This window comes from Eretmochelys imbricata, chromosome 17 (genome assembly GCF_965152235.1).
Source record: "Eretmochelys imbricata isolate rEreImb1 chromosome 17, rEreImb1.hap1, whole genome shotgun sequence".
In the NCBI taxonomy this organism is placed as follows: domain Eukaryota; kingdom Metazoa; phylum Chordata; order Testudines; family Cheloniidae; genus Eretmochelys; species Eretmochelys imbricata.
The window spans coordinates 21,821,342-21,838,010 of record NC_135588.1 but is presented as its reverse complement, the minus strand read 5'-3'; the positions used below and the strand labels follow the sequence as shown (position 1 = coordinate 21,838,010).

The 16,669-nt window shown below is 49.8% G+C and overlaps 1 protein-coding gene across 2 annotated transcripts; it reads left to right on the top strand.

Annotated features, from left to right (window-relative positions):
* Positions 1–14,239: 14,239 nt before the first annotated feature.
* LOC144276492 (C-C motif chemokine 4-like) lies at positions 14,240–15,898 on the top strand. 2 transcript variants are annotated; one of them, XM_077836594.1, is made up of 3 exons: positions 14,240–14,312; positions 14,477–14,589; positions 15,824–15,898. In XM_077836594.1, the coding sequence occupies exons 1-3, from the start codon at positions 14,240–14,242 to the stop codon at positions 15,896–15,898; spliced, it is 261 nt and encodes an 86-aa protein (XP_077692720.1). The 2 variants fall into 2 exon arrangements, with proteins under 2 accessions (XP_077692720.1, XP_077692719.1); XM_077836593.1 differs by having other exon boundaries at positions 14,477–14,591; positions 15,811–15,898.
* The last annotated feature ends 771 nt before the right edge of the window (positions 15,899–16,669 follow it).

Sequence of the window (16,669 nt, the reverse complement as noted above, 5' to 3'; positions counted from 1 at the left end):
AAAAAAAAAAAAGAAAAGCCCTCAGGATTGCAGAGAAAAGATTGAAGATGTGAAGTGAGTGTACCCGAGAGGCTCAGGCAAAGAAAAAGAAACCACGACTGATTATTTTAAATCTTTGGGTCTGACTCCTGACTGTTGAATGCCTGATTTTGGCACTGCTGGAGACTGAAACCAAATAGAAACAGGAAGAAGCTCTGAGGATGAATAATCAGGCCAAAAGAGCTATCACATCATGAAAAGCGAAAAGCAACTCCCAAGGTTCTGCCGTAATCCCATGACTTTACTGAGGGAACCCCTTCAAAATTTGCAATTTCAATAAATTCAAAATTGCGTTTCAGTCCCAGCCCAGTCTGCACTAGATACTGTGTCTGATCTGGAGATTTTTGAACCACTAACCCCATTAGTTAGTTAGTAGTTGCATAGTGCTTTGAAGCGTGCTATATGGAGAAAGGATGATCATGTGTTTAAGGCACTGGAATGGAATTTAGAAGATCTAGGTTCAATTCCCGACTCTGCCACTGATTCCCTAGGTGACCATGGCAAAGTGGCCCAGATCTTCAAAGGCATTTTGGCTACTAACTTCTATTAAGCACAAATACCACTGAGAATCTGGGCCCTGATTTCTCTGGGCCCCAGTTCCTCATCCGTCCGATGGGGATGGTAACACAGCCCTACCTCACAGGAGGGAGGGGAGGACACATGAATGAATGTTTGGGAGGTCCTCAGATAGTACACCGACTGGGCCAGGGAAGTACAAAGACAGATCTAGAAGTGCTAAATTGAGCTGGCTGGAATTCCACCATGGGTGGCAGGTATCCAAGGCCAGGGGAGGCTAACCCTCCCCTAACCCGGGCAGTGGCCCTGCCCTCGCTCCCCCTCTCCCAGGAAGCTGGTGGGGGCTCAGCTGGGGCTGGCAGCCTGGAGCTCAGGGCTCAGGCTGGTGACCAGGAGCTGGGGTGGCCCCAAGGTGGCCAGGGGGTCGGGACAACTGGTGTGGCTGGGGAAGACCAGCTGGGGCTCCTCCGGGGGGTGGGCATGCTTGAATCTCTGGCCATGGAGGGAGGGAGGGAGGCACTTGGGGGTACGATGGGCAAGTGGATGGGGCCTTGGGTGGAAGGGGTGCGGCCGGGGGGCTAGCTTCCCCAAGGGTGGGGTTCACCCACTGCCCATGAATTCCACTGACATTCTCAATGAATGATGTTATTGTTTTTCAATTTAAAAGTTTTTTTTCCATATTTGGCAAAGAATTGATTTCCCCTTATTTCAATCAGCTCTGGTGCTGAGTGTCTGCAAGCAAATCCTGTGCTCAGCTCACAGCCTGCACCTGCTCCTGCCCAGCACAGTGGGCGTTTTCAAAGGAGGCAGGCCCAGGCCCTCCGACCTTGCACTGGCGAGATTCCCACTGGCATTGGATAAAGGCAGGATAACACTGATGTCCTGTTGATGATCTGGCCATCGGTGATTTGCACGCAGTGTCAGAGTTCTGCTGTTTTGTAGGCTCCAAAACCTCTAAAATAAAAAGCAAAGAAAAACAAATGCCCAAGATAAATGTGGCTGGACAAAAAAGGGGAAGTTTTTAGTGTGTTTCACTGAGATGGGTGAATTGAAGAAGCTGCTGAAGAAGGATGTGAGATCGCTCTGTTATTTATAGCAGGTTTCAATGTAAGGGGATGAGAATTGCTCTGAAGGGAAAAAGCCAAAAAACTCCCTGGATTCTGAAGCAGATTCTACCATGAGATGTGTCTGAGGCCTGCTGTATTAATTTACATGGACTATATGGGCCCAAAGAGTCAAAGGTGTTCCCATGACCCTGAAACTGTCCAACACCAAACAGTTTTAAACAAGGTTTGGGGTTTGGTAGACAGAAACCTCAGTCTGCTCAGTGCCCTGGCAAACTCGCTATTTAACAATTTTTTAACCTTTTATTAAAGATACAGCAAAGAAGGAAAACCAGTTAAAACCTTTGAACCAAAGTAAAGCTGTCATGTTAGCACTAGACCTTCTTCCCTTTCCTTTACATAACGAGCATCTGTAGAAGGAAAAAAAGCCGGTGTCTGATGGTCTCAGATGGTATCAAGGATGGTCATAGCTGTCCTTTTTGGGGCAAACAGACGGCATTAGTTGAGACGGGTGCCTAAAGCAATTGTTATTGCTGCTGTTGTGGAAGACTGATCCAATTTCCTAGAAGACAAATCAGGACAAACCTACACACAAAAAGGGAAAGAAAAAGCGAAGATAGAAAATGCAGCTTCTGTCTCTGGTGTTGACTCACACTTGTGTAAATGGGGTCTGGATGAGCTCTCCCCTGCCATCCAAACTGGGGGGAAAAGATTTCAGAAGCAGATTGTATTTGCATAGACATGCCCACTTTGCCTAGGGGCTCAGCAGATGGAACTGCTTTCCCAAAGTGATCCATTGTGGCTGGTGCTGGGTTACAAACTACCTTAGCGTTGAGTGCGGGGATGATGAAATGCTGTTATCCCTATTGTTTGAGTAAAGGGAGGCAGGACTGTGCTTAACCTGCCCTGAGTGAGGGGGTCGCCCTTAATGGGCTAACTCTCTTGCTAAGCAGGGGTAGGGATGCCAAATCCCAGTGAAAGAGACGGGGGGTAAAGAAAGGTGTTCTTACCCAATGGCGTGTTCAAAAAAAGAACTAGATAAATTCATGGAGGACAGGTCCACCAATGGTTGTTAGCCAGGATGGGCAGGGATGTGTCCCTAGCCTCTGTTTGCCAGAAGGTAGGAATGGGTGACAGGGGATGGATCGCTTGATGATGACCTGTTCTGTTCATTCCCTCTGGGGCACCTGGCGTTGGCCACCATCGGCAGACAGTGGTGAGGCCTCATCTGGAGTACTGTGTCCAGTTTTGGGCCCCACACTACAAGAAGGATGTGGATAAATTGGAGAGAGTCCAGCGAAGGGCAACAAAAATGATTAGGGGTCTGGAACACATGAGTTATGAGGAGAAGCTGAGGGAACTGGGATTATTTAGTCTGCAGAAGAGAAGAATGAGGGGGGATTTGATAGCTGCTTTCAACTACCTGAGAGGTGGTTCCAGAGAGGATGGTTCTAGACTATTCTCAGTGGTGGAAGAGGACAGGACAAGGAGTAATGGTCTCAAGTTGCAGTGGGGGAGGTTTAGGTTGGATATTAGGAAAAACTTTTTCACTAGGAGGGTGGTGAAACACTGGAATGCGTTGCCTAGGGAGGTGGTGGAATCTCCTTCCTTAGAAGTTTTTAAGGTCAGGCTTGACAAAGCCCTGGCTGGGATGATTTAATTGGGTATGGGTCCTGCTTTTGAGCAGGGGGTTGGACTAGATGACCTCCTGAGGTCCCTTCCAACCCTGATATTCTATTCTATGACAGGATACTGGGCTAGATGGACCTTTGGTCTGACCCAGTCTGGCCATTCTTATGTTCTTATGTGGATTCTACTTTAAGAGTCCTGGACAGCATTCGACCCTCGCTGCTCCAGTGTTTAAAGAGAGAGCTGATTGGACTCCGTCCAGGGTCCTTGTTTCTGCTTCGTGATGACTAGATCTGAAATCACTAGTGAGCAGTCTAGGAGCTAGGCCTGAGACCTGCTATGGGGACCGTGTTGCAATAAAAGACAACGAAGAGGCAGTAGCACCGAGGTTCCCCACTGGTGCAATCACTAAGAACTGGGCTAAGAGGGGGACATCGCAGAAGTGGCAGGGAGTGGCAAGCAGCAGCAGAGGTGGGAGTGAGCAGCCGGGGGTGGCAACGAGGCAAGTGGCAAGCAGTGGCAGACATAGCAGCAGCCAAGAGGTGGCAGCAGCTACAGAGGTGTTGCTTGTTGTCCCCCCACACCCTTTTCAGGGGTGGGAGGTGAACACCCATCTGAATGCATCGCTGAACTCTGGGTCTGTACTGACTAAGGCCAACCAATTGTGAGTGGGGTGCAGCAGAGCGAAAGGGCGCAGCCTATTAAAAGGGACATTCATTCATTGACTTTTCCTACCACGAAGTGGGAAACGGAGGCAAAGGCCACTGTCCAATGTACTGTGGGGTGGGTGTTTGCTTAGGGTTACATGCTTTGAAAAGTGGTTGTGGTGTTTTTCCAAATAAAAGCTCGGTTCCCTATCCCTTTTAACACACAGTTTATTTTTGTTGTACACAGACTCAGTGCTAGTGAGAGGGGAAGTGTGACCTCTGAGAGGTGCCCAGGGGTGGTGTGTAATTTCCCCAGGTTCCTGGGTGCAGGCTCAAGCTGGTTCTGTTTTGTATTGTTAAGAGGAACTCCCAGATGCTGAACCTTGCCCTTGTTGCTGCTGGCTCCACCTGGCAGAAGGGTTATGCTTGCAAACATTGCTGCTGGAAAAACACAGGCCCGGCACACGGTCTTCCTAGTCACTCCAAGACCTGGCAATTTGTACCTGCCTGGGGCTGTTGAGGGCATTGCTTTTAGCTACCTCTTTCCAGTCACAGGTTTACAGCAGTGTTGCAACATATACTGTCTTGGCCAGCTAAACCAGACACTCCTAGAATCTCAGGGTTGGAAGGGACCACAGGAGGTCATCTAGTCCAACCCCCTGCTCAAAGCAGGGCCAATCCCCAATTTTTGTCCCAGATCCCTAAATGGCCCCCTCAAGGATTGAACTCACAACCCTGGGTTTAGCAGGCCAATGCTCAAACCACTGAGCTATCCCTCCCCCCCTAAGACAAAGAAAACAGGGAAAGAGAGGAAATAAGATAGGGAGGGAAAAAGAGACAAATGGGGGACTCCCAGCTGGCCAACCCTGGCGTGACGCCGTTTATAAGAAATCTGATAAAGGACCAATTGTCTAAGAGTGCTTGCACTGTTCATTGCTCACCATGGAGGAGATTGCAGGATGGCTGTGTTCTCCCCTTCACGTCCAACCCTCACCTCTTCCTGTGTCCCAGATTCTCCACCTCACAGATGCCTGATCACCCCTGGTTGTGATTGTGAAGAAGCAAAGAGGTGGGGGGAGGGGCTACACAACTTGATTTCCTTCGCCTTTGTAGGTCACAACCGTGTCTGTGCCAGAGAGCGCAGAGGAGTGTGAAAACCACGCACCGACACTGTGTTATGATGCTGTGCGGGTGTGAACAAGAGCAGCGCAAATGAGCTGAGTGCAGCAGGATGTGAGCTGGGTGGGTGTGCGCGTGTGTGGGGGGGTGGGGTTGGCCCTCTCCGGCCTCTGAGAGGGAAGACGGCACGTTTTTCTCCGTGGCGTTTGGCGTGGCCGTACTCAAAGTGGGTCAAAGTCACCCTGGAGAGGCTGGGAGGTTTCTCCTGGCTCCAGAACATCCCCCAGGTGTGTAAAGGGGCCACAGAATCACAGCCAGAGTCAGTGCTCCTAGGTCGGAACTTTCCAGCCAGGAAACGTCTTGTCCCAGAGTCTTGGAGACTGTGACCCTCAGCGTCCTAGTGAGGGCCAGAGAGCTGAGGAGAGGCTATTATAAGGTTTGATCCTCAGATCCAGCTTAGTCCCACTCAGGACAAGACAAAGGTGGCTTTAAATGGCTTTTACATGCCCCAGTCAAGGTCAGCTCACACCAGCTGGCAACGGCCCCTTATGACAACCCCAGATCCCATGGTTGTTCCACTCAGACTATCCATCTAGGTACTTACCTGCCCCCATTGGAGTGCCTCACAATTGTCAGTGTATTGTCACCCCCCACCCACCCCATGAGGCAGCTCAGTGCCATTATCCCCATTATACAGATGGGACTGAGGCATAGGAAGGCCAAGTGTCTTGCCCAAGGTCACACAGAATGTGGAAGAGCAGGAAACTGAGCCCAGGTTCCCCAAGTCCCAGGCTAGCCCCATAACCCCAGGGCTGTTCTTTCACTCTGCGAGCTCACCTTGGCAAAGCTGGCCGCTGAGGGCTGGAACTGGGCCGGCTGCCCCGTGCAGGCGGGGCTGGCCCAGGAAATCCCAAGGGGGTCATGGGAGCCTTGTGCAGGGTGAGTCTCCCGCAGCACTGGGGGAGCTTCCTGGTAGCAGACACCTAAGAGCAGAGCCAGGCCAGCTGTGGGTGGCTAGTTTGGTTCAGGCTGCGACATGTTTCCCATCTCTGGGGCAGCTTGTAAGTCAAGCTGCTTTGCTGTTGTTGTTCTCTCTGAAGCGGATGGAGCCCAGCTCACCCCGTGCCTGACTCCAGCTCTCAGCCTTGGCTCTCATGAATGTTTTCACTCCCCTCAAAGGGCTCATTGTCCACACTGAGCTGTAACTGTCCACTTCAGATCTGTCTGCACAGACACTTGGAAAGCAGAGGGACCCCACTGTCCAGGCACCAAGGGAAAGGCACCGGGAGCCATGGGCCCTGCACATCCCAAGGGTGTTGCAGCCTAGAGGTCTAATACTTCTCCTGCTCAGCATGCACCAGGCTGGAGGCCCTGCAACTGGTGCACCCGCATCCCCTCTGGGATCTTGCAGTCTGAAGAATGGGGCTGCTCAGGGTGACCCCGGTGACCCCAGCCGCCAGGCTCTGCAGAGAGATCGCATCACCTCCTGGTCAGTGATAGCAAAGGCGCTGGGATACCGCAGGTGCAGGACGGGCACCAGACCATTGCTAGCAGGAGGCTGCAGCCAATGGAAGACTCTGCTGTCACCAGGTGGGAACCTGCATTTCCTGCTCTATCACACCCTGAAAGGGGGCCAGGGAGCCAGAGGGCTCCGTGTATTGCAGGCACACCTCACCACATCCTGCTCAGCTGTGAGACAGTTCTGACAAGTCCCTCGGGGCCCGAGATGAGTCCTCGAGCTGGAACCTGACAAAGTATTAAACCTGAAATCTGAGTGAGAAACAGCCTGGAGCTTCCCACCATTAACCGACCTCAACCCCCTGGTTCAGGACAGACCACAGGGCTGCCAAGCATCTCACAGAGCATGTCCCTCGACCTCTGAGCCTCACATAACCTGAGCCCTTTCCCATCACTGAGGCCACGCTAGCTAGTCCATACCCACTGGCTGGGGACAGGAACGGCCGTAAAAAACCAACCAACCAAACAAGCCCACCATCGGCCAAGTGAAGCAAAAATGGCTGGCCAATCACAGTAGAACAACAAGAGTCCCTTGCCCCCTGGTAAGGTGCCCACCTGGGTGACCGACCTGCTCGCTCACCCCTAGACTCAGCCCTGGGTGGGGTCATAAGGAAGGACAGAAAACTTATAGGAACAAATCTCTAAGCCCTGCTGTAGTGCAGAGGAATAGGGTAGTATCCCTTTAAATAGCGTTTGAGCCCTGTAGTGGTGCACACTGTGTTTTAGAAGCTGCCCCAGCCTAGCCAGAGCAGCCAAGTACACGTAGCTAGGCCTGATGCGTTTGGTGGCTATTTGGGACCCAGTGATGCCGGTGTGGTTTCTTCGCATTATTTGTGTGTAAAGAGCAAAAGACACAATCCGTTCCTCCAGGAGACACCTCTTCCCCTCCATGCCAACTAAACATTCCTCTGAGCAAAACCAATAATACCACAATGCACCCTATTTTAAGGGATTAACACTCAACCCCCCCATTAAATCCTGACTGAATCATAGAAGATTAGGGTTGGAAGAGACCTCAGGAGGTCATCTCGTCCAACCCCCTGCTCAAAGCAGGACCAACCCCAACTAAATCATCCCAGCCAGGGCTTTGTCAAGCTGGGCCTTAAAAACCTCTCAAGATGGAGTTTCCACCACCTCCCTAGGGAACCCATTCCAGTGCTTTACCACCCTCCTAGTGAAATAATGTTTCCTAATATCCAACCTAAACCTCCCCCACTGCAACTTGAGACCATTGCTCCTTGTTCCGTCATCTGCTACCACTGAGAACAGCCTAGCTCCATCCTCTTTGGAACCCCCCTTCAGGTAGTTGAAGGCTGCTATCAAATCCCCCCTCACTCTTCTCTTCTGCGGACTAAATAACCCCAGTTCCCTCAGCCTCTCCTTGTAAGTCATGTGCCCTAGCCCCCTAATCATTTTCGTTGCCCTCTGCTGGACTCTCTCCAATTTGTCCACACCCTCAATACACACTTGCCCTTTTAAATAGTTTCTCACTTTTCCTTTCTATTCTCTCATCCCCCCAAACACCCCTGCCTCAGTTATAAAGTTATAAAGTGCCCCTTCAACCCAGGAATAAGAGAAGGTTAAGGGGAGACTTGATCATGGGATATCAGTACCTACATGGGGAGAAGATTGCGAGGACTGGATTAGAATTCAAAACAACTTGACTATTTCAGAGCAGCTCTCCAATGTAACAAAATGAAATTCAGTAAAGGCAAATGCAAAGTGCTACACTTTGTTTGGAAAAAAAAAAGCGAATGCACAGCTACAAAATGGGGAATAACTGGCTAGGCCATAGCACGGCTAAAAAGGATCTGGAGGTTACAGTGGATCACAAATTGAACCGGAGCAAACAATGTGATGCTGTCGGAAAAAGGCAAATATTCCGGGGTGTATGAACAGGAGTGTCATACCTAAGACACGGGAGGTAATTGACCCACTCTGCTTGGCATTGGTGAGGCCTCAGCTGGAGCACTGGGTCCGGTTTTGGGCACTACACTTTAAGAAAGATGTGGACAAACTGGACAGAGTCCACAGGAGATTAACCAAAATAATAAAAGGTTTAGAAAACTTGCCCTGTGAGGAAAGGTTAAAAAAAGCTGGGCATGTCTAGTCTCACAAAAAGGAGCCGGAGGGGGAACTTGTAACAGTCTTCAGATGCGTGAAGGACTGTTACAAAGAGGACAGTGATCAACTATTCTCCATGTCTACAGAGGGTAGCACAAGAGACAACGGGCTTAATCATCAGCAAGGGAGATCTGCATTAGATATTGGGGGAAAAATCCTTTCTAACCCTCAGGGTCGTGAAGCTCTGGGAGGCTTCCAAGGGAGGTTGTGGAATCCCTGTCACTGGAGGTTTTTAAGAACAGGTTAGACAAACACCTGTCAGGGATGGTCGTGGGATACCTGGTCCTAGGTGACCTCTTGAGGTCCCTTCCATCCTTATAGTTTTATGATTCTATTCCTGGCTTGGCCACAGCCCTGCTGGGTGACCTTGAGCTAGTCCCTTCATCGCCCTGTGCCTCAGTTTCCCCAGATAACAATACTTATTTCCTTTGTAAAGCACTTTGAGCCCTGCTGATGAAGGGTGCTATAGAAGAGCTGAGAATCATTATTAATAATGACACACATCGGGGCCCAGAGGCAACAGCTACACCTAGAAGAACGATTTTGAGTCTCACCATGTCTATACTGCAAGCATGACCGTGGCCCAGTTGCAGCATTGCAACTACGCTGCTTCCGACATCAGCTGAAGGTTTTGTTCCGCCGGTGTAGTTAATCCACCTCTCTGAGAGGAGGTAACAGGTTGATGGAGGAATTTTTCTATCCATCGAGCTGAGTCTACGCTAGGGTTGGGTTGACCTAACTTGGGCACTCAGAGTGCGAAATTTTTCACAGTCCTGAGCAACATAGCGAGGTGGATCTAATCTTTAGTGGTAGACCAGGCCTCAGAGGGATACAGGAAGGGTACCAACTTTACTGGTGATATGCTAAGATCCTAAAGAGAACTGCACCGGAGTTGACAATAAGCATTTCTCCAAGCGCTAACTGGTTTATGCTGATACATACCATTAGGCAAAACCATCTGCAATATCACTAATAATGTCACATCCTTTCTGAAAGGAAAGAAAAAGAAATCAGATCAAATTCATTTGTAATATGAATTCCATTTCCCCCTCCTCGACTAAATATTTCAGACCCTGGTTGTTCAGGGTTGAATTGCATTAATCAAGCTGTTTTACAACATAGCTAACATGGATAGCATACCGGAAGGATTATCACCATCTTCTGGTTTCTCCCTGGGCCATACGCTTTGGTCAAAGGCACTGTAAGGCCCCTGTTGAATAAAACTGTCATCTAGCCTGTGTTTAACCACCGTATTGTATTTCTGCAGCCACAGCTTCTTTCTTTGTCGCCTTGGTGGTGCTCCAGCAAGGAGTTTTGTTATGACTGTCTGCAAAGAGGTCAGGTTTCTCCCATGCACATATGGGCTGTAAGCGTAACCCATAACCAGACAATGGGCAAGGCTCTCCTTTTTGAGCTGTGCACAATTTATTTCCTTGGATGTATGGAATCCCCAAGCCCTCATCTAGATGTGTCGGAGAAAAACACAGGTCTCGCTCTCAGGTTGGGTGCAGCAAGTCAGATACACTTTATTATCTCAAGCAATTGCACAGAGGGAGAGAGTGCACTAGGATACAGGGTTTCCCTCACCTAGGCAGGTCTCTCCAAGATAAACAATTAGAGCAAGTATTTATACCTTTATTACAGACAATAATAAGCAACAGCTGCATATTGGTTATACATATTCCTTCATGATCTCTTATTTTTCTTACCATTTCTCTTGTCGTCGGCATTCTCTTCTTATCTCATACAAGGTCACACCGCCTCTTTCACAATTGTTTTCCACTCGCTTCGCACTATCCCTGCTTCTACAAATCTCGGGTTATTAAAGCTAGAGTTAGCCTGACTCCTGCTCAATATAGAGGCCTGCATCCAAATTCCCTTTATCTACTTCCACAGATGCATCCACTTCTTCATTTATACCACAGCGTGCAAACGAGCTTGCACTGGAGATGAGATGGTTCACTCTGGTGAAGACAGAATCTCACTGGGCAACCCAGTGGAACACTGAGTCTTTCTTTAGGTGATCTTTTAGTCATGCCAAGACTTCGGAAAGGCATGGTACAAACCTGGCAAGATAAATCCCCATCCTGATGACTTCTCCAGCTTAGCATCATTCTCTAGTGACCTCATTTCAGCAACTGCTGCTACTTTTGCAGGCTTGAGCTTTATATTGTCAGCTGAGGGGGCGTGACCAAAACCCTTTGTTTCAATTGGTCTAACATTAGCTTTGTCCAGATTGAACTTGACCCTTTTCTCCCTTAGCTCCTTGGAGTATGGCTTGTAGATTGCAGCGACCATCCAGGAACATGATGCCAAACACCAATATCTGGAGTTATAACAATAAATAGGAAAGAAACAAACAAAAGTCAGACATTTTAAATCAGCAGATCCAGATAACTTTCATTCAAGAGTTGTAAAAGAGCTGGCAGAGGAGCTCACTGGACCATTAATGTTGATTTTCAGTAAGTCTTGGAGCACTGGGGAAGGTCCAGAAGACTGGAAGAAAGCTAATGTTGTACCAATTTTTAAAAAGCATAAACAGGCATAGGTGCTGGAACTAGGGGTGCTGGGGGTGGTTCCATTATATACAGGATATACAGCTTGGTTCAATGGCTCTTAGCACCCCCACTATAAAAATTGTTCCAGTACCTCTGTAAACAGGATGACTAAAAGAGGGTAATGTAAGTAGTGAAAATTAACATGGATTTACTGAAAATAGATGCTGTCAAACTAATTTGATATCTTTTTTTGATGTGATTAGAAGTTTAGTAGATAAAGGTAAGAGTGTTGCCATAATATACTTAGATTTCTGTAAGGTATTTGACTTGGTACTGTATGATATTTTGATTAAAAAACTAGAATATAAAATTAACACGGCACACATTAAGTTGAGTAAAAACTGGCTAACTGATAGGGCTCAAAATGAAACTGTCAAACAGGCCTGTTTCCAGTGGGGCCCTGCAGGGATCAGTTCTTGGTCCTGTGCTATTTAACATTTTTATCAGTGACCTGGAGGAAAACATAAAATCATCACTGAAGGTTTGCAGATGACACAAAAATTGGGGGAGTGGTAAATAATGAAGAATACAGGTCACTGATTCAGAGCTATCTGGATCGCTTGCTAAATTGGGTGCAAGCAAACAATGTGTGTTTTAATATAGCAAATGTAAATGTGCACATCTAGGAACAAAGAATGCAGGGCATCCTTACAGGGTGGGAGACTCTATCCTGGGAAGCAGTGACTCTGAAAAAGATTTGGAGGTCATGGTGGATAATCAGCAGAGTGTGAGTGTCGAAAAGAGCGAATGTGGTCCTGGGATGCATAAACAGGGGACTCTCAAGTAGCAGTACAGAGGTTGTTTTACCTCTGTATTCGGCACTGGTGTGACCACTGCTGGCATACTGTGCCCAGTTCTGGTGCCCACAATTCAAGAAGGATGCTGATAAATTGGAGAGGGATCAGAGAAGACCCATGAGAATGATTAAAGGATTAGAAAACCTGCCTTATAGTGAGAGATTCAAGGAGTTCAATCTCTTCACTTTAACAAAAAGAGAAGGTTAAGGGGTGACCTGATCACAGTCTGTAACTACCTGGGGAACCAATATTTAGTAATGGCTGTTCAATCCAGTAGAGAGAGGTCTAACACTGTCCAATGGCTGGAAGTTGAAGCTAGACATATTCCAACTGGAAATAAGGTGTACATTTTAATGGTGAGAGTAATTAATCATTAGAACAATTGACCAAGGGTCGTGGTGGAGTCTCCATCACTGACAATTTTTAAATCAAGATGGGATGATTTTCTATAAGCGCTGTTCCAGGAATTATTTAGGGGCAGATCTCTGGCCTGCGCTCTACATGAGGTCAGACTAGATGATCACAGTGGTCCCTTCCGGCCTTGGAGTCCATGAGTTTGGAAGGGATCTAACCCCTCCTGCTTCAAGGCACAAACCAATCTGTAGCTGGGGGCAGATTATCTCCTTACCTTCCACTGTGGATTTCTTGCACTTTCTGAAGCAGCTGGTACTGGCCGCTGTTGAAGGCAGGAGATTGGTTGGGTCTGATTGATATATTGATATATTAGCAACACAGGAATTGCTCTAGTACAGGGGTGGCCAACCTGAGTCTGAGAAGGAGCCAGAATTTACCAATGTACATGGCCAAAGAGCCATAGCAATATGTCAGCAGCCCCCCCCCTCGCCTGCCAGCAGCCTCCACCAATCAGCACCAACTCCTCCCTCCCCACTCCCCCAGCAATCAGCTGTTTCATGTGCGCAGGAGGCTCTGGGGGAGGAGGGGGGAAAAGCGAGGGCACGGCAGGCTCAGGGGAGGGGGCGGGAAGGGGTGGAGTGGGGGCAGGGCCTGGGGCAGAGCCAGGGGCAGAGCAGTGAGCCCCCCCCCCCAGCACACTGGAAAGTTGGCGCTTGTCGCTCCAGCCCCGGAGTCGGTGCCTGTACAAGGAGCTGCATAGTAACCTCTGAAGAGCCGCATGCAGCTCCGGAGCCACAGGTTGGCCACCCCTGGTCTATCAGATCAGACCATAGTCCAGTGTTTCTAACATATCATCCGACGTAGCTAGAGCCCCACGAAGCCTGTGTCACCAATTTCTTCTTGGCTGGAATGACCTCCTGTTGGAATGGATACCAAAGGGCAGGGGGGTGAATCTGTCTCTCCCTCCTAGCGTATTAAATGTGGTTAAGGGTTTCTCACCTGTGTGACAGCTGCCATCTTCAACACACCGAGGGCTGACCTGGGGACCTCCAGAGCTAAAAGCACATACTGCAACAGCTTGAGCTAACAAACCCACACACGGTAACGGGGTGTGTGTGTCACAACTCCCATCCTCTGCAGATTGGCAGACAGGGACCTGTAACACACACTCCCCCGTGGATTAACATCTGATTCTACTTGCCAACACTCTGATCTTGCATCCGGGACTAAATCCTGCTTGCCTGACTCCAGTGACTACAGACACTGAATCAAAACAAAGCCATTGAGTGTCGTATGAAGAACAAAACCCCGTCCACGACTGTGTTCCGGCAGCTTGGCAGAGTGGCCCTAGATCCTGAGAAGCCAGCTCTGGCAGGATCGTCCTAGGGCGGAGGGATCTGCAGATGGCACACCTAGGGCACCTCTTCCCTCACCCGCTCTTAATCTCTCATTCATACGACGCTCTGGCTCATGAGAGAAGCAGTATATCCCAGATGCCTCCTATTTGTCCAGACTTGCACAACTTGCATGGCCAGGGAAAAGTCCCTCTCTTTGTCCCAATGGATAAATCCTCCCCACCCCATGTGACTTACAGGCACCGTTCTGTTTTCCTTGGGGCCTGATGGTATGAAATAAACGTGCTGAGTAAGAGCTTGGCACGCTCAGCCCCTCACTTGTTATTAATTCCTGAGGTTTGGCTGCAAACTCATGCAGCTCATGCTGTGACATCCGCTCTGGAAATTCCATTCTGCTTCGCTTTGTCTCTCTGCCTCTGGAATTCCCTATAAAGGGAGAGGAGACTAGCCTCTCAGTGTCACAGCTGGTGTGTGCCGTCGTCCCTGGCCCAGCTCCGCTCAGCCTCTCTCCACAGCAACATGAAGGTCTGCGTGGCTGCCCTCGCCGTTCTCACCAGCGCTGCCTTCTGCTCCCTGGCCTCCTCTGCCCCACGTGAGTCCAGCTTCTCTCTCTGAAAGTGTCCATTTCTGAAGGAAACCTATTTATTGCTCTTTGGATGGGAGACGGGGGGGAGGAACCCTTCCCCTGATAATGGGTGTTATTTTCCCTTGCATGGAATTCAAGGCACGCTCACGCTGTCTGTTTCCATCTTTCAGTGGGATCGGACATGCCCATCTCTTGCTGCTTCGCCCACACGGCCCGCCAGATCCCGCGCAGCATGGTGGTGGATTACTATGACACCAGCAGCAAGTGCTCCTTACCTGCTATAGTGTAAGTGCAAACTCCCGACGCCAGAGACAGGCAGTGAGCCGATGTGCAAAGACAGCTTCTGCTTCAATACCTGCTCGTGTTGCAAGCATTACAGTGTATTCAAGCACTGCAATGGAATAGTTTGCTCTATGTCAGCAGTTCTCAGACTGTGGGTCGGGACCCCAAAGTGGGTTGTGATCCTATTTTAATGGGGTGGCCAGGGTTGGCTTAGACTTGCTGGGGCCTGGGGCCAAAGCCTGAGCCTCACTACCCAGGACCGAAGTCCAAGGGCTTCAGCCCTGGGTGGCAGGGGTCAGGTTACAGGCCCCCTGCCTCAGGTTGAAGTCCTTGGGGTTTGGCTTTGACCCCCCGACCCCCATCCAGCGCAGTGGGGCTCGGGCTTTGGCGGGATTAGGGCAGGCTCAGGCTTCGGTCCCTCCAGGGTCACGTAGTAATTTTTGTTGTGAGAAGGGGTCGCAGTGCAGTTAAGCCTGAGAACCCCTGCTTTACGTCTACACGGCAGTTAAACACCCGCGGCTGGTCCGCGTCAGCTGACTTGGGTTTGCGGGTCTCAGCTGTGGGGCTGGTAAAATTGCGGTGTAGACATTCAGGCTCGGGGTAGAGCCTGAGCTCTGGGATTCTGCAAGGCGGGAGGATCCCAGAGCCTGGGTTTCAGCCCAAGCCTGAATGTCTACATGGCAATGTTTAGCCCCACAACCTGAGCCTGAGTCAGCTGACCCAGGCCAGCCATGGGTGTTTTATTCCAGTGTAGACGTACCTTGGTGTCTGGCTGCTGCTTCTGGTTGCTAGCATGAGGCAAATTCAGGTGTCAAAGGCCTGAGGTCAATGACCAGAGAGCCCACTGCACCAGCACAGACTCTGAGAGCCAAGTATTCGCAGCCTGAAGAAAAGGCCACCGAGAAGGGATTCCCCCTGGCTCCTCTAGGGTCCTGGGGTGGGACCTGCTCACCCCTGGGGGTAATGGGGTGTGGAGGTGGGGCAGGAAGTGAGGCTGGGGGAGGGCAGCCCACAGAAGGCTTTAATATGTAGAACAGGCAGCTGAATGGGAGGAGGGGCAGGCCAGGTGGCCCAGACCAGCATCAGGTTCTGGTGGAGGATCCTTCAGGGACAGGACAGAACTGACTGGCTGCACTGAGCTCTGGAAGTGGGGCGACCCGGGAGGGTGGGGGAGAGACACAATGTTTCTCTCACTCTAACCCATCTCCTTCCTGTCCCACAGGTTTATTACGAAGAAAGGCCGGGCCCTCTGTGCCAACCCCAGCAACTCCTGGGTCCAAGCCTATGTGACCCACCTGGATCTGAACTGAGCAGAGCTGGGGACAGAGAATTATTCCTATTTATTACATGTATTACGGTAGCACTTCACAGCCCCATTGTGCAAGGTGCTGTCACATGGGACAAACAGGTGATTCCTGACCCCGAGACCTGGTCACCTAAGGACAGAGTTCAAAGGGCCCCGGAAGGATCTCACCTCACTTCTGCTGACACACGCCAGGATGCTGCTACCAACCCACTTTTCAAACAACTGACAAACGCTGGACTTTTAACATATCATGTGAAGCTATTTAAGACGTGCAGCTGGGACCACATTCGTTGTATTGCTAATTATATTATTTATGGAATGCATGCAGGTGGGTCACATGACTCCCCGTGCATCGCAGGGACTGATACAAAAACACGCCAGGCTGTTGAATGTGTTGGGTTCTTTGTGCTGTAATATTAGGCGACGACCAGGGATTGGGTAGAGTGATGATTTTGAAAAATAAAATGTTTTGTAGAAAAACACCCTGGTTTTTTCCTTAATGTAATTCCCGACTGGAAGGATCTCTAGGCCTAGAAACATAATCTGACCACTGTGCCTGCCTGTCTCACTAGGAGAGGATCTGGAACAAACCCTACCAGCTCAGCACCACCAGAGTCGGGGATAATTTGGCCCTGTTTGCAGTTCATAGCTCAGACCTATCCCTCACGCACATCTACATCCAGAGCATCCACCTCTGCATGCCCTATCTACAACGCACACACCCAGCTGCCCATTATGTACATGCAGGAAACAAGAATAGTGATGGGGCATATAG